The sequence below is a fragment of the Ptiloglossa arizonensis genome, chromosome 3 (assembly GCF_051014685.1).
Source record: "Ptiloglossa arizonensis isolate GNS036 chromosome 3, iyPtiAriz1_principal, whole genome shotgun sequence".
NCBI lineage: Eukaryota > Metazoa > Arthropoda > Insecta > Hymenoptera > Colletidae > Ptiloglossa > Ptiloglossa arizonensis.
This window is the reverse complement of record NC_135050.1, coordinates 4,368,653-4,394,083: the sequence shown is the minus strand read 5'-3', so window position 1 is coordinate 4,394,083 and position 25,431 is coordinate 4,368,653. Positions and strand designations below refer to the sequence as shown.

At 29.0% G+C, this 25,431-nt stretch overlaps 2 protein-coding genes across 2 annotated transcripts; one reads left to right on the top strand and one right to left on the bottom strand.

The window, feature by feature from the left end:
* The first annotated feature begins 655 nt into the window (after positions 1 to 655).
* LOC143144092 (putative carbonic anhydrase 3) lies at positions 656 to 12,663 on the top strand. The gene is made up of 6 exons (XM_076306128.1): positions 656 to 769; positions 5,345 to 5,395; positions 6,780 to 6,935; positions 10,026 to 10,249; positions 11,017 to 11,250; positions 11,552 to 12,663. The coding sequence occupies exons 1-6, from the start codon at positions 733 to 735 to the stop codon at positions 11,738 to 11,740; spliced, it is 891 nt and encodes a 296-aa protein (XP_076162243.1). The 5' UTR covers positions 656 to 732; the 3' UTR covers positions 11,741 to 12,663.
* On the bottom strand, positions 11,817 to 16,542 carry LOC143144091 (uncharacterized). The gene is made up of 5 exons (XM_076306127.1): positions 15,752 to 16,542; positions 15,006 to 15,090; positions 14,787 to 14,906; positions 14,213 to 14,368; positions 11,817 to 14,105 (listed from the first exon to the last, which is right to left on the bottom strand). The coding sequence occupies exons 1-5, from the start codon at positions 16,540 to 16,542 to the stop codon at positions 14,049 to 14,051; spliced, it is 1,209 nt and encodes a 402-aa protein (XP_076162242.1). The 3' UTR covers positions 11,817 to 14,048.
* Between the last annotated feature and the right edge of the window lie 8,889 nt (positions 16,543 to 25,431).

The window sequence follows — 25,431 nt, the reverse complement described above, 5'->3', positions numbered from 1 at the left end:
CTTGTATTTATTTATTGTTAAAAATATCTCTAAAATCTCTTGCTTTTAATAAAACAAGAATGTCATATGTTATTTTATTAGGTTGTTCGGAAAGTCATTTCGTTTTTTTTGGTGAAAATGAAACACGATTTTTTTAGAGTGTATAAACATTTTATTAAATTATATATATTCTCCATTTTGGAAAACGAAATGACTTTCCGAACAATCGAATAATTGTTCGAATATTCCTTCAACATTAATACTAGATTTATAAGTCTGCGTTATATAAACATTTCAAATTATTACAAGCATTTTTTTTTTAATTTATTTGCAAAAACATTTAATTTTTTAAACAATATTATTCTAATTTTCGCATAAATTTTGTAACTTTTTATCAATTTGTGCATATATAGGTACAATTATTTAGGTACATAATAAATTATTATAAAAACTGAGAAAATGCAATATAGTCTAAGCTTATATATCATACCTAAGATTTACTCGAGCGAACAAAACGTATGAGACTTATCGCTCGATACTCTACAGGCATGTATTTATTTGTTAACTAAATAGGGGGAGATGGACAACTGGTATGCACGATGTATAAACTAAATCTCGTGTAATAGGGTCTCGTGTAATCTCGGGATTATCCAGTTAGATGCACGTCGGGTACATCAGTTATATGTTTCTCGTCATAACGTACGCGTCATCGAATGATCGTAAGCTCTGACAGTTCCAGGTAGTGTTTTTGCAATGAGAAGTTCGTATATAATTCTTACTACTGTCATAGGTAAGATTGGAAAATTCTTTAAAAATTTTTGTACGTTATTGTGTTAATATTTGGTCATGTTTCAATCAAAACATTGTTCCTTTTAAAATGTACATTTATGTCTAGGGAAAAATGAAACAAAATGTATTGTAACTAAATTGAGTAGAAATAAGAAAAAGATATAAATAAGTTACAGAAGATCGTAATTAATATCTAAATAAATAAAGAATAATACTTAATGGAAATATTATTGAACATGTATTTTTAAATACACGTTACAAAAATTAATAACATGTGGTCGCTTAAAGGGTTAGCAAATTTTCATTATTTTTCATATCGTATTTGGTACTATAAATAATACAGGATGCAACTTAATATAACTAGACGATTGCACATAAAAAGCTAAGACGGGTTCACATTGAAACATTCTAAGGAGCAATATTTTATTTCAATGAGACTAAAACTGTGAAATCTATCCTCCTGAAGAAAAAATGTTATTTATTTTGAAAAGTAAACAATTTCTTATTTCATTCACTTTTAATTACCTTATTAACCTACTTTTGAACAATATACCTGAATCCCATAAGAAGATTTCAATGCAATCACATACAGTTGAACGTAATTCCTGTTTAGCAAGCGGAAGCATGTATTATGTTCGTTAAAATCTGCCGGTCGTTCGAATTGCTTACCGGTCGTGTATAAAGCATCAATTTAGGACGTTTCTTTGATGTCCGATTGTATACTAATTTAGAATCTTCGAAGGTATCACGGAAACTTTCTCAGAATTTGTATGCAACGTTTCGACTCCAGATGCCGTTAATTAAAGGGGGGTCTCTTTTGTTTTCCGGGCCCAAAAATTCCATTTTTTTTCTTCTATATTTTCTAATTACTTGTAATTACTTCAAATATTTTGAACACAGTTTACAAATTTTAAGTTCAAATTTTAAAAATAAACTGAGTTACAAAACATTATCGTACGCGTATCACAGATGATGATTGAATGGTGGATGGACGATTGAAGTGTACTTGTTTAAATAAATTCAGCCGGATCAACGGTGAACAAAGTTAATTTTGCTTTCCTGTCGCATGCATTCAATTACTTGTCGAGTTTATTGGACGAACGCACCACAGACGTAGGAACAGGTACTGAATTAACATAATTGATTTCCTTCGGGCAAATAATAAATGTTATTAAATGATTTTGTTTTGTTTAAAAAAGTGCATTTATATATGATTTAAGAAATCTTATATTTAGCTGGTTGCATATTATAGAAACATTTTTTAACATATATTGCATATTTGGTTCAACAATACTGCAACGTCGTTATGCCGTTTTTACACTTTGATTCGCCGAGACCTGCAAAATAATTTTCCGTTACTTCTATTGTTTCTTCATTCAATAAAAATCTACACCTAGCTAAGAATTTTTACAGTTTAAAAGAAGTTTGGCGTGTGCATTATCACGATGAAACAATTTTCTTCCCTGTTAATCGGAACTTTATATCGACTGGATGTCAAACAAAGGCCAGCTAGCGGATTACTTTATAAATTATCTTCATTTAATAAAACGGTTGAATATTTATAATGACGCTCAAACACCATTTGTCCAAGAGGTCACCAATTTCTCAAATACCCCTCATATACCACAGTGTAGTCGATAAACTATACGCAATAAACCTGTCTGAAAATATGTCCATATATTTTATTCTTAAACTTGGGAAACAGAATTGCAACGTTTTAGTGCGTTTATTGGAAATCATTAGAAACATGAAAATGCTTTCAAACTTCTTCAGCGAGTTTTGAAAGCATAATTATATCTGCAAACTTTTCTATGGAGAGTGGAAGCATAAACATATAATTATAATTCTTTTTCAAAAAGTGGAAACAATATGTTTCTTAAGTCATTTTACGTTTCATCTTGGATCGAGAAACTAAAGATTCATGAATTAAAATTACGTAGCACTGAAGAAATTCGAATAAAACATAAGGAGACCTTTTTGATTCACTGTATATACACACGAAAGGGAAATGTTAGAAATTGTCCGTTTCTACAAATAATTTTTAACAAAAACTTTGTTACTCTTTATTGCAACCTCTTTGGGAAACATTAATGCAGTATTTGATAAATTATATCTAATAAATTAAATTGTATTGAATTACATTCTTAATTATACACAATCTACTTATTAAATTATGTTAAAAATTAAATCAATTTTAATCTATAATATGTTTTGTGTGCAACTTTGATGGATACAAGGGTGAATAACGAGTTCTTTGGGACAATACTGCAGAGAATCTCGAGTTCTAATTGTACCAAATCTATGACTGGTCTGAAGACCAGTCTATAAATTAAATAAATAAATGAACACAAAATGAAATTAGAAAATCTATAAATTTCGAGTATATATTATTGTAAAATTGAGAAAATTTTTATCGAATGCGATAAAAATGAATAAACTTTTCATTGAGACAGAGGATCGAAAGAGTAATTGGATTCTAAAAATGCACGTGGAAATTCATAAAATTTATTGAACGACCTAGTATATATAATATAATACATATCTATGAGAGTACAAAAGTGCAGTGCAAATAAAAGAATCAAATCCCGTCAATCTGTTGACGTACATTCAATGAAAGTAGCGATGGAATCGAACACATCGCAATCAATGTCTGTTTTTATAAATATTAGTTTGTAGAAACGAACTTTACGCGGTAACTTTGTTAATACATTTTAATATGTATATACTGAACTCACATGCAACATTAAATCAATATGTAAAAGTAAAGTTTTTACGTAAATAGTCATTGTAATAAACTATTATGTATCATCTCTTTTACCTCCTTCGAGGTATTCATTATTTGTTAATAACGACGATGTAAATTCGTTATTATTATTATTATATAGGATGCTCTGTATATCATAACCATTTAAGATATAATGTTAAATTTGTATTACTACGCAAAAATAAATATTACATATACAGTACAATTTCTAAGATTTCTAGGGATTGCCAAAATGTTTGAAAGAAATTTGTTCATAAATCGATTTTAAACATAGATTTTAAGGTCACTTTGACTATTTTAAATGGAACATGATATATATTCACCTAGTCTTGCAGCTTATTCAAAGATGAATTCAATGTCTTACAATTGATGAATAATCCGCGGTCCTCCAATTATTTATTTATCTGTGGACCGCCGAAACGTTGCACTTCATTTAGCTGAAGTGTACAGATTTTAGTAAAAGACATAATCCATTATCAATATAAAGCACGCAGTAAGTGGTTACTCGAAAAATACTTGCTCGTGACGATGCAATAAAAACAAAAAAAAAAAAAAAAAAAAAAACAAGCAAAAACAATGTATTACATATAGTTGCTGGATTGAAAAAAAGGAATTGTTGTCGAAAATACAATTTCTAATGTAAATTAAATTTCTTTGTAATTTCTTTTGTAAATTAAATTTTTTTAAATTAATATATTTAAGTGTTTAATATTGCTGTCGTTGCCGCCCGCAGTATTATGAAATTTTAGGTTTTCAATTTTAGCACACCACAAAACAAAAGTTTCTGGTCATTGACTTATAATTATACAATATTAAAATATCCTTGAGAGGGTATATCGTATTCCAACGTGACAACGCTTCTGGGCATTGTACGAAGAGCGTGAAGAGTTGGCTGCAAACTCAACCATTTCAAACCATGGAATGGCTCGCTCAAAGCTCAGACATAAACCTAATTAAAAATGTCTGGGTATACTTAAAAATAAAGTTAGGAAATAAATATAGTGCTCCCCCAACAACGATAACTAATTTGTAGCAAAGAGTGTAGGAACAGTGGTATTCTATTACACCAGATTATAGCGAAAATGTAGTATTAAGTATGCCTAAACGTATTCAAGCAATTATCAAGATTAAAGGTTTATAGATAAAATATTAAGAGTATCAAAATCTAAAATGTTTACTCAAAATTAGTTTCAATGCAAAATCGACTACACGAAAAAAAATTATATGAAGCGAAATAATAACGATGTCACAAATGTTAAATTGGTTTTGAAAAGCCAGAAGATTGTAGATAATATTAAGTATTTTGCTTCTTTTGTATTCTATACGCAAATATTGAATAAAAAATTATTTTTGTTAAAATGTCGTACTAGGTTGTTCAATAAGTTTTGTCGTTTTTTCCATTGTACAAAAAAATACTATGACACTTCAACTTTGAACAACTGTAAATATACGAATGAGTCGACAGATCTACATGAAACTTCACACGTGTTCATCAAACAGTACTATCATTTTTAAAAAAATAAAACGACAAACCCGATAGGTCCATTTCTTATCGAACGACAAAACTTATTGAGCAATCTATTATGTGTGTTTAATTTTACTTCTTACTGTGTATCAAAACTCGTTGGACCGAATTTTCAAGAATAGTGAAAGTGAATGCCAGTAATATTGCCACCATATGTTGCGAGCATCCACTAGAGATTACACACATGCGCATCGATTATTTTGCAATAAAATTACGTTATGATCAATTGACCGGGAATCATAGCAGTTGTATCAAAGTTTTTACATGAAAAATATATTCTGTTTCAGGTTTATACGTAGCTACAGCCTCAGATGATTGGGCCTATTGGGGTATACATGGTAATTAATTTTTCCATATTACTTCGATTTAATTAAATAACAATCATAATATTAATAGCGACGTGATATTTCAAAGAATTGATTATGATTAGAAATTTGTTTTTGTCAACGAGTAGTTGACTTTAAAGCTCTACTTTGAACGAGAGGGAGAGGGATATGGTGATATAGAAGTAATGTGATTAGTCAATATTATTTGTTATTCACATGGATATTTATACGTCAAAATATAATATAAACATTTGTAAAGATTCTGTATACGTAGAATATTCCTTTTATAAAGGAATGTCATAACTTTATTAATACGCATAATGCATGAAATATTTACATTTAATTCGTGGTAAAGGTGAAGGGTGAATATGTTACAAAACATGATACAAATTTATAATATAATATTTAAACTTGAAGGGGGAGAGCTCCCCAAGACAAAGCTTGCATCTCGAGGCACTGTGCAAAGTTTATTAAAAGCGATCGCTGATATTGAAAAAATTAATTTTATTTCCACTTAGTACAAAAATATAATAAACATTCAGAACTATTTGAGAAATATATTTTGATATATATATATATATATATATATCAACAGACAAAGTGTCCGATTTATTTGGATAAAGTTTATTCTTACAGTCAAAAGTAAAAAATGGTAAAATTTATAAATTAAGTAATTTTATAATCAATTACACGTTTAATTAGCCGTTGAATGAATTTTCAATCAATGAACCGTATTAGAACTTGAAACGATGTAGCGTTTACTTGAATCAATTTTTATATAGTCAATTTTAAAGTTTCCATATTTTTGAGAATTCCTCCATAAAGAAGAAAAATAAAATTCTATTATTATTTATTTTCAAAATTTTTAATTACTGCCCTCTATTACAAAATTACGGGATTTCACGAATTACTATAACGAAGAGAATAAAAACATTTAAGATTCAAGTACGCGTAATTCCCTATATTGACTAAATTCGTTTTATTATTCCCACTACATTTTTGCTATATAGTGGACGATTATTTTTTACATTTTCTTCTACAAGTATTGTAAATGTGGAGTACCTAATTGTTTTTGTTCACATTTAGATTTAAAATTAAGTATCGTATGTTATTTTGATTTTTTAACTTCATTTTTAAATAGTATGTAAACGTTGAAACGTTTTAATACGTAAATATTCGATTCGATGAAATTCATCCGAAGTAAGCAATTCTATATAGCATGATTTTTCAGGATTCAGAGTCGATACCGACAAAACTAATCGACGTTGAACATTTCGATTATCTGAGCATCATTAATAGAAACATGGAAACTTTGTTAGTGACTAGAATTCATCAGGTAATAATTCACGAGTTGTTAAATGTGTTAAAACAATAGATTGTTACGTGTTCTGTTTAGGTCCGAAACATTGGCCAGGATTATGCATAACAGGGAATAAACAGTCACCGATAAATATTGTAACTGAAGACACCATAAAAACTGATCTTGGTGCACTTAAGTTCATAAGATATGATTTCGCATTCTCTGGAACAATAATCAACAATGGTCATTCTGGTATGTATAATAGTAAAGAGAATAAACTGAAATTTGTTGTATTTGATGTAATAAAATTGTTTACACATAAGTCATAATAATTGTTAAATAATGATACATTAGTTGTTATCATTGTATTCAAAAATTCTCTCTTATTGTGCCACAAAGTTATTTCCACCATTTCCTGAAATTGTTGACTGGGAGCAAGCTTTGGTATAATCTCTAATCCGCTATTAAGGGTGTCTTAGATTACTAATCAATTATTGAAGCGGAAAAGTAAATGTTTTATATTTTTTACTCTATTATTATAATACTACTTTAATCGAATCGATAAGTTTCTTATGATAAAAATAGTAACCTCGAACATATTTTAATGATTTTTACTTAAACGTTTAATACAACGAATGTTTGAAATTGACAATACATTCGATAGAGTAATGACAACCAAGTTTTTTTTATCGCTGTTGCATTGGCGAAACTAAAATGTTAAGGCTCTATAGTAGAATATGTTAAAATGTTTATTATTCGAAAGCAGGATATTTCCTAAACTATATCAACGAATATAAGATAAGTACAAAATTAATAGAGAATCTGTTTATGTAGTTGTAATTGTCACAAAATTATGTTAAATCAACTTTTTTTTATCATTCTGATCTAGACCGGTCTAATTAATGGTTATAAAAAATGTCTTCTATAACTATGTGTTTACATAAAATTGAAAATTGAAGAACTTTGTTAATGACTAATATTTTTTTATCATCAATTATTTGATATCTGTAACGTAAATAAACTAGCAAAAGATTTAATCAAATAAAAAAATGAAAATATTTAATTTACGCATATACTTAAAGAAAATTGATTCAAATAACTTCATGATCGATTTTCTCGAAATTGAAGCCTCGAGCAAAAAGATGTTATCCTTTTTTTTAACTCATTTTTATATGCAAAATCACCTCCTGCCAGGTTGTACTACGAGTTTCGGTACACACTGTGTGCAATAATAACTCTCTCAATACCCTTCTTTTAATTGTATCTGAAAAAAATTCAGTTTTGTGTCTTAAAATAATATTAGCAATTAAATTACACTCACAAAAATGAAAAACTAATGCATTAAAAATAAGAGAATTAATATTTTTGACTAGAAACTGGATATCTTTCATTAAAAATTATTTTGTCAATATCGGGTGAAATTTTTGTAGATGTTTTTAATATTTACAGATGTTAAATGTTTATTTGTTAATCTCGCCTTGTGTAAAGATTTATCGGTATTTAAAAGGAAAAATAATTGTTCACATAGTTACATATGTACCACCAAACACTGATATGTTCCAGTCGTGTAAAATGTTCTGACAAATATATACAAATGAAAATCTGAAACACTAACTTCGTTCAAATATTGCTTTTGTCTTCTACAACGTTAAAAAAAAGCAGAGTATTAAATAATGAAAAGTTAAATTCATATGCTTTGAATACTTCAAATCAAGTTTCAAATCCAAATAATAATTGTAAGATATTTAATCCCTTCGCAGCCTTTCGAAATTTACAATTGCGGTGCCCATCCAGTCGGCTGAATTTTAGTTAAAATTCCATATATGAAAAAATAAATAAATAAATTAATTAAATTTTATTGTTAAAAATTGAATTTGCTTGTATAGAATGATTAAAATACAGAAAAATATGTTCATACTTACAAAAAAATAAAAATATAAAAGGTAATTATTAATTTGCAGAGTATATTATGTTTCAAAACATTTTGACAATTGCAGTACCACTTTGCATTTTTTTCATTGTCACGTTATTTCGCTGTGAAGTCCGTGTTTATAACATACGTTACATCTTAAAGGACGGTTTTTTTAAGGGTACTTGAATGTGTTCAAAAAAATACTCCCATTTTTTGGCTTCAAACCAAATAAAATAAACTGTTCGTTATACGTGGATAAAAATTAATCTTAAAAAAGATATCATAAATAGCGCAAAAATAACATGACGGTAGTGTAGCTCCAAAACCCGAGTAATAACCGTTATATGATAGGGAAGGATTAAAGTACACTTCTTAAAATTACGATTATTATATAATTCTTTGTAATCTTTGTTAATAACTGTTTTAATCAAATTAACGTTCGGATTTCGAGCCACGGGCCGGATTTTAGGATTTACGAGCCGCGTGTTTGACACTATTGACGTAGATTAATCTATAAATGCTAATCAAGTCATCAGAGGATTTTCCATTTCGTTAACGTCAGTGACTTATTTGATTCTTTAGCAAGAAGAATAACGTTATAATATATAAAAGAAAAAAGTATAACTTAACGACGTATTTATTAATATTAATCTTAATAATTATTACTGTATCATGATTTTACAATATTATAAGAAGAAACTTTCTTCTTTTCACAGGAGAAACATGCGTATCAAGTGACTTGAACAATATCAAGAATATTTGAAAGAATATACATTGAAAAATGATTACTGTATCATAATTTTACAATATTATAAGAAGAAACTTTCTTCTTTTCACAGGAGAAACATGCGTATCAAGTGACTTGAACAATATCAAGAATATTTGAAAGAATATACATTGAAAAATGATTACGGTAAATAATTTGTTTAAAATAGGTATGAGCAATCGACTTCCTCGCGGGTAAAGATAAATGCCACCGCCTGTGATCATTTCACGGCGAAGCAAGAAATGATAGGTTTTATAAAATGATAAGGATCAAAAATACGTGTTACGATCGTCGAAGTATGAAGAGTATAACATCCGATTACTGCAGTTGATCCTTGACCGTCAGTTCTTGCTACAACACCAAAGTCCCATACAAAATGTCATTTACCCTTATCTACGAGGAATTCGATCGCAGATGCCTGGTTTAACAGTTGTTTATGACGATCAAAACTGAACAACTTCTAACTGTGACAACATTTATTTTTTGACCTATGTATTTCTTATTCAGTTTAGTACATGCTCTCAATATAACTCTCGGTTTAACAACCGGTATATCTATACAGTAACTATATTCTTAATAGGTATAATTAAGTTATTTGTTTTAAATAAGATACCAGAAAATTTCCAACGTACTAATCTCAATTTCGATTTAACTTGTTTCGTAGTACAAATTCAATTAGATGGCGTACCTATTCATCTTGAAGGTGGAAATCTTCCTTCTACGTATGTTTTGGAACAAATACATTTTCACTGGCCTGCTGAGCACACCATGGATGGCATTCAGGATGCGTTAGAATTACACTTTGTGCACTATGACAACCAGTACGACAATACGTCTGTGGCATCACAGTATGAAAATGGTATTGCTGTCGTCGTGACGTTATTTGAGGTACATTAATTACTGTCACTGTTATTTCATATCTTTCCGGAAAGATGTAATTGATTTACACATACATTGTGCTTTAAAACTGTTTCAAATTATTAGCAGATTAAACATATTTTTGAATAATTTAAATTTTATTAATGCGAACATTTTTATATTTTTATATATTTTTTCTATACATTTTTTTACATAGTTTTGTTAATATAAAACAAAACTAGTTCATAATACGCATAGTCATAGATGAATAATTAAAATTTTACTAATTTATACACATATCTGTTACAATAGCAACAGTTTTATCATTTTTTTGTTTTGCTTGACTTTTCAAGGACTTATCTAATGTATTTTTTAATAATTATTGCAGAAACAAACCGTTATATAAAAAAGGCGAGATTGAAACATATTAATTGCATCAGTTGTACTCGTTGTAACATTTCGAATTTTATTCGTGATTATCGCACTTAGTCATCTCATTAAATAACTATTACTTCTCGATTCCTTCAGATGTACAAATGCATGTAATCTATTTATTGTAAATTTTTAACAGTGCAACTTGCAATATTCTCTGAATGAGAGCTAGATTTGGCCTGTAATAGGTTGTTCAATAAGTATTATCGAACGACAAAACTTATTGAACAACTTAGTAACTCGTTCTCATCTTCGGTAAAAAAGAAAGAAGAAATGACCATTCGGAAATTGATATACATATAATGCACACCGATCCCGAGAAGCGGGAATTATATTGGTAACGTGTATAAAACATTTTATTCCAGTTGAATCATGAAGATAACTTATATATAATGCCCGTTGTGAAATCAATGGATTTAGTCTCGAAATGGGTTGGAGGAAGCACAGCAACGATGAAATACAAAGTGATTCCCTACCTCCTTTTACCAAAGGATCACACAACCTATTACCGTTATGATGGGTCATTAACTACTCCAGAATGTCAAGAATCAGTAATATGGTTAATTCTTACCGAAAAACTTACGATATCCGAAGAACAGGTACATTTAATAATCATTTCATTGTTTAAAAGTTGATATTTTTTATTCATGTAGAGTTTGTTCTTTACTTTTAGAGAAAAATTTGATGATTTTACTTGTATATAGCAATTATGAATTTCATTAAGTTACATTATACTGAATATATTTAAGAAGAATCGCTTTTTTAGGAAACTTAAAACATTTTATTAACTAATTCGGATATATTATTTAATAAATCAACTTAAACACAACCAAAACATACAATTATCACAATAAACGATTATCGTAATGAAAGCTTTTACTTGTCTCTTTTCACTTCCAGATAAATATTTTCAAAAGTATTGGAACAAGCAATGGCACCTTGGACTTCAATTACAGACCAATTCAATCCCTTGGAGACAGAAAAGTCTATCATCATCTGGCTGGATATTCGACCGCGACGTTTATTAAATTTAATTTTTTATATGCATTCTTCAGTTTTTTATTAATTACATCGAAAATATTATATTGAAGCTTGTGAAAGTAATGAATTTTACAAGCAATAGAAATTTCTGATTAAATGTGATCTAATCTGTGTCATGTTTGGGTTTTAATCGAGTTGCATGTAATATGAAGGCATATTATTTGTACTCTCATAAAAAGACTCATTACATATTTATCATTACATTTCTTTTATAAGAATACTATTGTATTTACAATCTAAGTGTGCTTATTTAAAGTATATAACTTGTTATGTTATAGTAAATGCGTATTATATGCAACAAAATTAATCAAAGAAAAGTTTTACAGTATTAAATGTAAATTTTATTTCTGAGACAAGAAATACTTAGTAACAATTTCATTAACTAAATTTAGAATATAATGACAAGGATTCTTTCCATTGATGGGACAAGTGTTGAATTCCCAGCTTTTTATCTTCACAGCATGATTACTATATAATACTATACAGATTTTTTATCCCACCAACTGTTTAAAGAGACTTTTGAGTAAAACATGGAACTATAACGAATTTGAACAAGGGCAAGAATCCAATTATTACATAATCTCTTCTGCATCTATTTCCAACTATAACCAAATTATGACACATTTCGATTACTATTGTTAGTCCTCAGGATAACTTTCTAATAAATACAGCATAGTTCCATAAATAAAATATATATTATATGATAGATATTATACTATTAATACTGTAAATAACATAGTACTATATTTGTTCTATCCATTGTACCCGAATATTATAGATATAAGAAATTGACTTTGTATGTATAGGGGCGAATTTTTCACTTAGACCACAGTTAAAGCTTCTAGTTTATTGTATACAATATATTTGCTCTCTAGCTGCTGATTTAGTTTTGCTGTTTCGCTTTGGAAATTATATTCTTCCTTGCCAAAATTGTTTTCAATCTAAAACTCCTACAAGAACATTTTATATGTATAATTAAAGAATTTTACACATTCGTAGATCTATGTGATTATCATTAATTCCTGTTAACGATTCTCCCCTACACCTATAAGAAGAGATCCCCATAGCAAAGAAGAGTGAAAGTGGTGTCTGAAAAAATCAAAATAGATTAATAACTTTCTAAGAATTAACGGTGTTTTAAGGAGACTAATAATCCAAAATTACTACTTTTACACAATATATAATTTCCATAAATTAGCATTATTTTACACAATGTATAATGCTAATATTTAATAATTCCATCAAGTTCCTTTGCCAATATGTCTAAGACGATGATTTATGAGTTCATATCGGGTATTTGCTTATATGAACTTTTTTTTTATTTTTATGTCTAGAATCTAATAGATTGTTCAATAAGTTTTATCGAACGACAACACTTATTATATATGCTTCTCACTAGGTAAGTATCATCAATGTAGTACTGTTCAATAAGTTTTATTCAATGTAGTACTATTCAATAAGTTTTATCGAACGACAAATTCGTACTTCGCAAAGATTTATAGTGATAGTGTCACCTACCAAGATGTACGTTGTCAGTGGATTATTATAAGTCTTATGATAAGATAGTTTAGCCACAGTATGCAAACTTAAATAGAATAGATGTACAGAATAGATCATAAATTGTTTTAACAGATGTCTTCTTTCAAAGGAAGAAATTTATGTAATGTGTATAATCAAATAAAAATCTGGCACTAATCAGTATTTTAGTGAAAAGTAGCAATTTCGACATCTGCAAGTTTGGATTAGGTATAATAATATTTTTGTTTGCTCCAATATCATTTATTGGTATGTGAGAGTTCTTCTTTAATACCAAACATCGTCTTCCAAATAACTTTACAGTGTTACAAATTTCATCTAAAATGTTAACTACAATAGTAAATAGTACAGTAAATAGTGCTAGTTAGAAATATTTAAATAACAATATGAATATGTGGTACAATAATCAAATTCGTTATAATAATTATATTGAGAATCAAAAAAACCACTTTGGGAATATCTACTAGGAATATCTACCTGACTTTACAGATATGTATCTCCAATACTACTCTTCGATATAATTTGAAATATTTGCACCAATAAACGCTTCGGTGCAAGTCACAATTTACCATTATACCATGATTAATAAAACTATGTAGAACTTAAGATATTACATATACTACTCCATTACAAAAATGAAAACAATCAACCTGCTGCTTGTACAAGTTTTTGTAATTAAAACATATTATATTGACATATTGTATTGAAACATTATAGCAATATAACACTATATTACAGTTAAAATAGAACATTAATGTGTTACATTTAATTACATTAAATTATTATATATTACATTATATTACCGATATAGCAATATCTTCTACTCTTGTTTTGCTTTTAAAAATAGTAAACATACAGAATATGCTTGATTTAAAATCTAAAACATTATATAAATGAACATAATATGGTAATAGTAAATAATTTGTAATTTGTTATTAACACACATAACCTTTCAATATAAACTTTAATTGTATACAGCCTTACCGTCATAAACGATGGTAATGTTAAATCAATACTTCGAATCATTGATAATCTGCATTCTAGTTTATTAGCCATTGTCATGATTGCAACCACGTGTTGAAAGAACGGACCATAAACATACCATTCCTCGTAAAATGCATCATTCATGATGTTCGTACTCTAATTTAAATAAAAACGAATTATAATATGCACCACTATTAGAATTCATCAAACTTCTAAATATAGGGTAGTGAGCAAAATTTCTCTTTAGATTTATATTTTAGAAGGGAAAAGCTGAAATGAATTTTAAGTATCATGACATTTAAAAATCTAAAGATTAGGTAAAAATACAATCACTAAATATTATTTTATATATGTTCTAACTATGTGCAAGAGTTATCATACATAAATTTATATATATATATTATATGCCATTTTTTGAAGAAATATATTTCTTAAGAAGTAAATTTTGAAAGGAAAAATCCTTTATACAAAGGAAGGATATTCTTATTAATAACTACTTACAATCTATTGCTTATTTTTAAAGTAACGTTTCAATAATATTTTTATATCGACAATATTGTGTAAGAAACCTTACCGCTTCAAATAATTGTTGAACACAAAAGCACATTATATAAAGTTGCATCAGTGCACCAACTGTGTACAATAGAATTAAAAGTTTTTCAAAATGTTCTGTAGATATCTGAAAAAATAGATACTTTTTTATGAATAAACAAAAACAGAACACTTCGAGACAAAGTTTTGAATTGTGAAGTTACAACACGTGTTATACAAATGTTCCACTTACAAGCATCACACTTAAAAAGCAGAAGCGAAAAATATTATTTATGTAAAAGATTCCAATATTCGGAGAAAATAATGTCTTCAATATAACAGCCGTCCTACAATAAATACATAAATGTTACTTCTAAGTCCTCCTCATAATGTTATTATTAAAATAACAATTAAATATGAAAGTTTTATAATAGATATTTATTATTGTTGATTAATTAGAAATGTTAAAACGATTCTTCAATATCAAATATCCTATTTTTTTATAAATATTGCCTATTTTTGTAAGAACTATAGAAGTTTCATAACAACCGGCGATTTATATTTCAAAATATTCCTTTATAAGAATCACTCAGAGTCACTGCATATGCAATGTATATGTTTAATTTTGTCATGTGTGTACAGATCTGTCTCGAATTTCTTAATTTACTGAATAAAAAATTTCACATTCAATATTTTTAGGAAAAGTTTGCTTTAAAAAGAATAATGCAGATTAAATGTTTTAAGGTTATATAGATTAAACATTATTCATTATATATAATAGGTTGCTCAATAAGTTTTCTCGTTCGATAAGAAATGGAGGCATTAGATTCGTTGGTTTATTTTTCTAAAGATGATACTACTCTTTGATGAACACGTGTGAAGTTTCATGTAGATCTGTCGACTCATTCGTATATTTACAGTTGTTCAAAGTTGAAGTGGCATAGTATGTTTTTTACAATGCAAAAAAACGACAAAACTTATTGAACAACCTGGTATTTTCATACTTACTCGACCACTAATGCATGGTGACGAGTCAGCAGCCGCAGTTCCTGTTTGATCGTTTTCTTATTTCTGCGACAGATATTCTCCCAAGTATCATTTTTATTCGCACCTTCTAAAGTTACAAGTTCAGTTCGAAATATTGTCTGAAATTTAATTCTCAAATATCTGTACTGTGCCGTCATTAAAAGAATCAAGTGTATGGTGTATATATCCAAACTGACTTTTCGAAAAATCACGTATGCGCTGCCAAAAGTTTCAAGAATCATACCAACGATGAAAATACTGACCGAAAATGGTTCTTTTGCTAAAACAGCTGGAATGCGATAGTCCACATAATAGAACTCGTCTTTTTTAAATATTTGAATGCACGGCAGCATTATCCAAATAATAACTGTACTGATACTAACGATTGTATAAATTTTTAGCGGCTTCTCCAACAGTTTCAGTGTCTGAGTTATGGTATTTTTGAATGTCTCATTGTCTGTGGTAAGAATATTATTCACTTTTCCAATCAATCGTCGTAGCATATTTTTGCGGTTACTTAAGTAAATAATCATCAGAATGCTTTCTATAGAGACCACTATATTCACTGTACTATCTTGCAATGCTCTCTCTTTAGGTACGTACCAAAAACCACGAATGCAGACAGCTAAATATATCAATTCTATGGTCCAAACCATAATCATATAGACTTTTAGAAAGATAGACATGCTTGTTTTCTCGTGCGTTAATGGTAACATATTTGTCGAGAGCATATTTGTTAAAACATTGAAACGATTTGAGTTTTGAAAGTCCATTTTCGCTTCCGGCTCCATTTCCATGAATTTCGAGTACGAAATTTGTAAACCGACAGTATCGTGTAAGAGAATATGTTAGAAAGTACGAAGGAACGATGAGTTTATAATTGAAGGTAGCTTGTTTAACTGTATTCAACGTAGACATAATATTTTTGCGTGTTCTTATCTACATTCTGTAAATGCAATATCAATTGCTAGCACAGATCACCTGAAACAATGTATTGACAAACAGTTCTAATAAGCGAACAGTGGCAAATGTTGGCACAAATTCTCATTTCGGAAATTTCGAATCGTTCGGTGACAAGTGTACGAAACTTTAAGAAACGATTCTACGTGTCAAAATAAGACGAAAATCAATATTGAGACAAAATTGAGTTTCAGGTTTTGTATCCGAGTTATTAATTGATGAAAATGAGCGTGAAAAATGTCGGAAGGAAGAAATTTATACTACTATTGGCGCATGGACATCGGTATCCGGCAGTGTCATAATCATTTAGAAGGATCAACTTACCTCGTACCCATGTCGTTGTGTACTTACAATATCATTCTATACTACTATAACTTTTTCCAAAATTGTATAAAAGATTTAAATAGGATCTGATTTATAGCGGTATCGCGTGATGTTGTAAGTTAAGGGGTTACACCACCCTGACGAGTCAAAAAAATTGAATTCTTTTTTTCTTATTTTCTTAAAGTTTAAAATATGTAGAATCTTACGTCAAAAAGATATTTCGAGATTTGAACATTCAGCGAAGTTGCAGCGATAAATAATTATCGCGTGTCACGCGAAAAGCTCTCGTGGACCATGCGTACCACTGACCAGATGAAACGAAAACATTGTTTCAAGGCAATTCTTTATTACTCATAGAAAGAGTTCTATTAAATGTAATTCAAGTTTCTTATATCGTATGTAGAGTGCAATAAACTCTGAAGGTGGTCGAAAATTGTAGTCGGGTGAGTAATCTGCGAATGGAGTGAGAATGACAAGTATTTGGAACCGTCTAGAAGAGATTGGAATCTTGACTGAGAAGTTAATAAATAAATTAACAATATATTATGGTCTTGCTATTCGATGAAATTCCCATTGCAAGGAGACAATGAAGAAAGTAATATGGAGTACGTTTTTCATCAAATTTCGTCAGACAAAAATCCTCTTGACAGGTGGCAAAAGCAATGAATGGTTTAGAAAATTATGTACACAAAAATCTTCTGGCACAAATTGTCCAGCATACGATTCGTCCAATTTATGAGGAACTCAGCACAGACGAGCTATTATAAAGATGCGAAGGTAGTTTTACACAAAACAACAATGATAGTTTGAACTTGATTATTTGGACAATAGCTCCTAAAACAATGTTTAGTAGGAGAAATAGAGTTGACATTGCAGCATTTACAATTGCTAACATTTTTAACGACGACTACAACAACATCTTGCTAATGATGCAATCAATGAGTTTAACAGTAGGTTCTATCAGTTATGATTATTGTTAAACGAACGAGCGACGACTAAGTAAAGTTGTAACAAAGATTGAAGAAAATAGCAAAAAGGCTTGACAATTCCTTAGAAAAATCCAAAAAGAGAAAGCTGACAGTTTTTTTAAGCCAGAAGGAATCCTATATGGGCTTGGAATAGCTGACTGAAAGTAAAATTTAAATAGTTTTTCTGTATCAGAGAAAAAAGATGTCTTGAAACTTGTTTTACGTTTTTCTCAAAATTACATTTTTCAACTTGGCCGACACAAAATCTCCGGAACTACACATCCGATTCACTTCAAATTTTATAAAGATATTTTTCATAGAGTACTTTACAATGTAGCCTAAGATTTTTTTAATATGTTAATTATTTAATTTTTTATAAACGTTTAAAGTCATCTTTTGGATAAAAATGATGTTGTTTTCTTCAAACTTCGACCGTTTCTACAACTATTAAAATTTTTGAAAAATAGTTTATGAATGAACAACATTTTTTTATTTCAAACCTTCCAGTTCTTGTCAACTGTGGCAGCCAACAGACAATGTTTCACCAGAAGGTGTTCTGAGAATAGCGAATAACTTCGCCATTTTGTATGACTTTTATTTTACTCGCAAAATTGTAAAACGAAGCTGAAAGTTATATCTGTATCCTGTGAAAAAGATTATATTTTTCATTTAGTAAATACTTAGAAAAAGAATTCGCAAACTTTACCCATTTTTTGACGTCTCAGAGAAGTGTCCCCCCTTAATACATTGACAATGTGACGACTCCCGATACGGATTCCCAGAAAACTTTACTGCCAAGGACTACCCGGAATGTTGCCAATACTCCTGAGAATCCTAAGAATTCCACTCAGAAAGCAATCATGTAAAACTCTTTGACCTGAATCTCTCACAGCATCCCCAGAATATTCCCATAAGATAACAGCCTGTAAATAGACTAGCCAAACAATTGAATAAAGCAGTTTGTATTTTGCAGTCTAACTTCAAAACAGTCAGTCTAACTTCTATCGTAGTTTACGACTTTAAATATTTTATAAAGTAAAAGTTTGTAGCTTGGATTATGTGATCGTCGCGACTCTCACCAATCCATCACTATCGTTAACTTTGACATGTCAAGATTCGAGTACGGTTCGAATCTTTCGCTAACAAGTGACACAGTAGAGTGCGTCTCGTCACAACTATAAAGGTAAATGGAACATTTCAGATCCCTAAGATACTGACTGTCACTGACAGTACTATAAATCCTCTACTTCTGCACTTTTTATGTATACTTTCAATAATCGTCTTGTATTCAAACAAATTAATAATATTTACAGCTGGTTTTGGACACAAAGCCTGAAATTCAATTTTATAATTCTTGATTTTCATCTTATGTTAGTATGTAGAAACACTTATGTGAATATTTCCTTATCTATTTTTTATTTACTTGTAAATTGTCCCCAAAAAATAACAGATCAAAGTTGTCATTTCACATATACCTACCAATTTTAAAGTAATCGTAGCATTATAATTATCGTGGTAATTAAAATAAACTTTCAACAGCTTTGGTTTAATTACTCGTAATCTTACGACTTGGTTTAATTCTCTAACAATTCATTGTAATAATAATTTTTAAGTACAGAGATTAGGAGACGCTTATTTGGAAGAAAAGTTTTTAAATAAACTGTTAATATGCTTTGTAAATTTTGAAAAGTACAACTTACAGTATTCTCTGGATGAGAGCTAGATTTGGCCTATAATAGGTTGTTCAATAAGTTTTATCGAACGACAAAACTTATTGAACAATCTAATATGATGAGTATTAGACGCATTTTCCACCATTTCTATTTCACTCTTGCTTTGTGAAGTCGAGAGTGAAATGGAACGAGAATGGATCAGAGATACTGAAAACGAATGAAAAGTAGTACGAAACAAATGAAGCATTAATACTTTATTTCGTTTTTTCTTCTTCCAGATGCCTGATATTTTGTCTTTTACGTGCAATGTGAGTTGTCCCCCTCGTTCCTCGTCCACTTTCAGTACTTCTGACTCTATTTTACTATAGAGTCTACTATAGAGCCTCGTTCTATCTTACTCGTGCTTTCACCAACGAAGAACCAAAAGGTGGCCATTTGGGAATTGTATCTCTTCTACGCTATATAGTAAAGCGGTGTTAATTGCAGGTTGTCTGCTCCCATCGAAAGAATACTGTATCCATAATTTTCATGTTGTGAAAACAACTTTCGGCACAAAACTATTTGCACAGAAAAATTGGCCAGTCTTGATTAAAACAAATAAGAAATTAATCTCTATACGATTAATAATTTCGCTGATAAAATTTCATTTATACGGTTCTCCATGTAAAAATAGAAATAATTCTAATTTTACTCCATATAAAAATAGAAAAATACAACGTTCAATATTTTAAACAAATTGAAAATCAGTAAAATGAGAATTTATACCTCCTCTAATTGTAAGTTCACGTGGACTTTTTCGTGACATTTCTTTAAGGTGGTCTTGTATGTCCTCTAATGATAATTTAGTTTTGTAAATTTCTAATTAAGGCTTATTTATTCATAAAGTATTTTATTATCATATTTGCGACCTCTAATTTTAATTCTACAAAATTAGACAAAATTAGTTGTGGTTTAAAAAATAAAATTATGTTATTTAATGTTATTTAATATTGAATCGGTAAGTTGAAGAACAGTACAAGTCCGAAAACCACATTATGAATAATTTGAAAAAACTTTTTCCACTTATTCAATTCAAGGGATTACTTGAAACACGAATATGGAGTACTTCTTTTTCATTGTTCTTGATCCCAACGTGTAGTTCGATGCATTTTACATATACAGGAGTATATGTATTATATAATTTTGAGATTATTTAAAAATAATTAATTTCGAACGTGTACTGTTCTTCAATTCATCGATTCAATTATTGAATCTTAAATATTTTTAGAGGTTCGAAAATCAATCAGTTTCTTAACGATTCAATGTGGACCAAAGAAATGTATTTAATAGAAGAGAGAACATCATCTGAAGCAAGATATACGTATATATATTTATTCAATTTTTTATGTACCTATGGTACTTAAAATTTTTAAGTATACGTAATTTTAAGTTTCGTTAAATCACTTTCTGAATCTAATTTGAGCTTATTTTTTGATCATTTGCTAATTATTATTAAAAGATTTCAACAAATATAGAGAAAATATTAATATTAATTATACCAATACATAAGTAACACTCTATGTACGGAAACAATCTTTTATATTTCTAACACTTCATTTACATTGATCCAGAAGTTAAATAAAAATGTATATTTAGAAAATAATGTTGACAGGTATATTTATCCTCGTAATATTTTATATTTCATTATGGCCAATCCTTTCACTTATATGTTCCAATTCGTTGCGTGGATATATTTTCTAAGATATGTGAATGTCGCACTGTTCTTTCTATATGTTCAATAACTGCTAGAGATCGTTCTATTCTTCATCCGCTTTTCTACGACAATTCACCATTTCCTTCAATAATGCCATTCTCTATCAGATCGACGGTACTCGACATGACAATTAAAACCATTTACGATTCAATTATCGATTTCTGTCGTACAATTACTCTCTCGTATATTTCTCTTTAATTATGGTCGCGAAACAAGAGGGACTCACATATAATAATAAATTATCATTGAGTCTTTGAAGATACGTGTAAATACTAGTATATTCTGACAAAGTACATACATTTCTAAGAAGGTGATATAGCGATAAACTCTGAATTATGAAAAGAAGAAATTATTTTGTATTCCGTTTGAAGTAGGAAAACGGAGCTTAAACTTTCCTTGTGATTACTGTATTATCAATTCAAAGGGTAATGTATTATTTCTAGAGCTATAGAGCATTATTTAGTGCATATCTGAGAGATGGAAAATTGTGTATCACTTTCAATTGTAGTTGAGAGTTAACCTTAGACATGCTTATAACATTCTACAAAGTGTTCTCAGTCGATCAATTATTCAATTTTCATTTACCTCGGAGCATTTTCAAAAGTAAGTTTTAATCATGCACTTATAAATAATAATCGTGCATTTAATATGTAGCATTATATCCTTCACTTTTGAGATAGAACATGTAAAAGGAAAAGACGATTCTATAATAAAAGTAGTTCAAATCTATTTGTTTACAAATATAAATTGGGTGGAATTAAAAGACGTTCTCTTTCTCACGATTAATTCTGTTTTACTTCATTATTGTCTTTCGTGATTGCTATCTAGTAACAGCTGCTCATCTCTATGTATTGGCATTCTCAGTGGTACATTAGTAGAACATGGTAAATCATTAACATTATATAACAATACACTAATAACGCCTCTTATAGATCATTGTATCATATGTATAGGTACACAGGGCAAAACATTTAAAATTAGCCATCCACATAATTTATTTACTTTTAACGATAAAAAGATATAGATAAATCTTACTTGATTTCAAGAGGAGCTTTCCATACTAGTGGGAAGTCAAAGAAAAGGTATTAATTGTGTAATCGCCTAAAGCGTTTCTTCATCAGAACTAACTGAATACATCCATCAAGTACGACAGAAGTTAGTGAGATATCTTGTGGTACAGGTAACAGATACAGTCTGAACAGTCTTACTGTCGAATAGTAATTAATATTACCCAACGATCGTGTTCGGTAAAGAGTCCTCAACTTTCAACGAGTTTCAAAGACTGACGAGGAACGAACCAAAGTGATTCGATTAGTGGCCTCAATTTTTCGATCCCTTATACCTGATTACTTTGAAGTCAAATGAAATATTACTATACAAAAAAAAAATAATAGTTGGTTATTGGTGTTTCTTTGCACATACTATCGTCGCAGAGTTTATACAAAGAAACAACAACTGTGAACAAAGACAACGACCAGATATCGGATTGGATAGTATCATGAAATGTATGATAAGTGGATAGTAATTGGATAGTATCATGCGGTACGATAAATACCCATTTTAGGTGAAAGAAACGCAATTTTTTTTTTAAATTTATTTTTCAACATAGTCTCCTTTTATCTTGATACACTTAGTTCAGTGAAATGTCAACTTTTTTAAGCTATCTAAAAAGTAGGTTTTGTCGAACTCTGCAAAATAGACCTCTGTTTGACATGAACCTCTTTTCGCTAAGCTATTTATTTAGGTTTGAGAACAAAAAGAAATTGCAGAGTGGCAAATCTGAAGAACAGAGTGAACCAAGTAATAATTTATAACGTAATTCGATTAGTTTTTCTGTGACGATTATAAATGAATGCGATTTCGTTTTTGTTTCACTATGTTGCACAATGCGATACAAGGTTACAAAGTTATGCAATACAAAGTTATTCGAGTGAAAATTATGTTATTCGGTGCATTATCCTGTGAAAATTGTTAATTTTAATTTTAAATATAAAACAACAGAAATAAATTTTTATCATATAGCTCGATAGATGAAGAAACTACATTATCTGCAAATTAAATAATATACAATTATTATACACTTATTTAATAACTTTATAAATTAATTATGGTACAGATGTATATTAAACATTAATATCGTTTATCTGTTTACTGCATTTAAATAACTTATTTCCAATGTAACAGCGAATATAAATGACAACATTCCGTAACTGCTGCATTATACTATATGTGGACATCTAGTGCATGTTTAATATTTTATAACGGTTTTTAAGTATCTATACGGTAGACGATATCTAGCTGTTAAGCTAGTGACATCACATGAGAATTCTTCAGCGTTGATGAGAAATCCAGACACACCTACATACGTATTTATATCAAACAGAAGTGAAACACGTTATAGCTGAACTCTTTGTGGGAACTTCATCCCACAAGTATAGAGTCACATATACTATCGTGTGAATATTTTAAGGTAGCAATTGGCCATACTTTAAAAATGTCTTCGATTTCATTTTTAATCCACCACAAGTGACCTCGTAATTTCATTAAAATCACATCAGTTTTTATATATTAGAATTATAATTATACCTACATTAAAAGATAGTTCAATTCGTTTAAATTCGCTCTGAAATACCATAATTTTTTAGAGCAAATAAATAATTAGAATTTGAATATAAAGGTAGTTTGTTCCTTGCAAAAATTATTTTCTTAAGAGACTTACAAAGAGTAGCATATTTAGAAGAGTGCATTTGAATATCTTTTTATCTAAGTTGTATTTGCATTTGTATGCTATATTCAGGAGAAATGTAATTTAAAAGATTATTTAAAGATTATTTTCTTTAACAGTATTGTTTTCATGTTTCCAATATTACAATTATTACTTTTTTTAAAGAAAATTATGTATAGATAAAACGCAGATGATTTCGTGTTACTAAAAGATATTAAGAAATTTCTATTTTTTTTTCTTAAAAAATTAAAATGCAATGGTATAAATAAATTTCAATAACTGAACTATCATTTAGATTGTTGTAATTGACTATTTCCTTATCATACTTATACAAATCAACTAGTTAGAGTGTATATAATCTCGCGTTAATATGTTTACCCTAAGACATATTATATGAATCCCATTAAATATTTTAATAGAAGAATTTTTCTAAATTTATTTATTCTATTTAGATAGTTCCCTGAGGGGGATCCAATACCATGGGTCAAAACATTGAAGTTTAAAATTAAAATTAAAATACATTTTGGTTAACTAATTATTTTATCGTATAAAGTCTAATGAAATCATTCGTTTATTAATTATCTCTTCACTTTGTTAGTATTACCGATGTATATTCTAATTTCTCGTTCATTGTGTAATTCAAATATTATTTTGCGCTATTCGTAATATTAATACCTATTTTGTAATATTAATACCTAGTATGTATAATGTATAATAATGTATGTATAATGTAAATATGTATAATAATACCTAGTAAGTGTATTCGTGATAAATGTAGTATTATTAGAAAAATAAGAAAGAACCATAGATTCGTGCTCCAAAAGTAGTATCAATGCTAAATAAAGAACGCAGAGTAAAATCATACGTTAATGCAACTAAAAGAAAGAATTGTACAAACGAAAAGATTTCAATTTGAAAAAAAAAAAACAAATGGTGGAGTAATGTTATTTCAGCCGATGGAATTAGTTTAGTACGTATAATAGTGATGAAAGAGTGAGAATATGGCGAAGGTGGAGTGGAAAACTAAATATGAAACATTTACAAACAGCTGTAAAACACAGTGACGAATCTTGAATGGTGTGGTGATATATTTCTATTTATGGAGCGGAAGAACTAACATTTACCAATGACATTTTCGACAAAAACAAATGTTTAGACATTTTGAAATATAATTTTTTTAAAAGTATTTTTAATATGGAATGCGAATCGCAATTCAAATTTTATTAGAAAAATGAACTAAAACTTGGAGCTTGGATTGT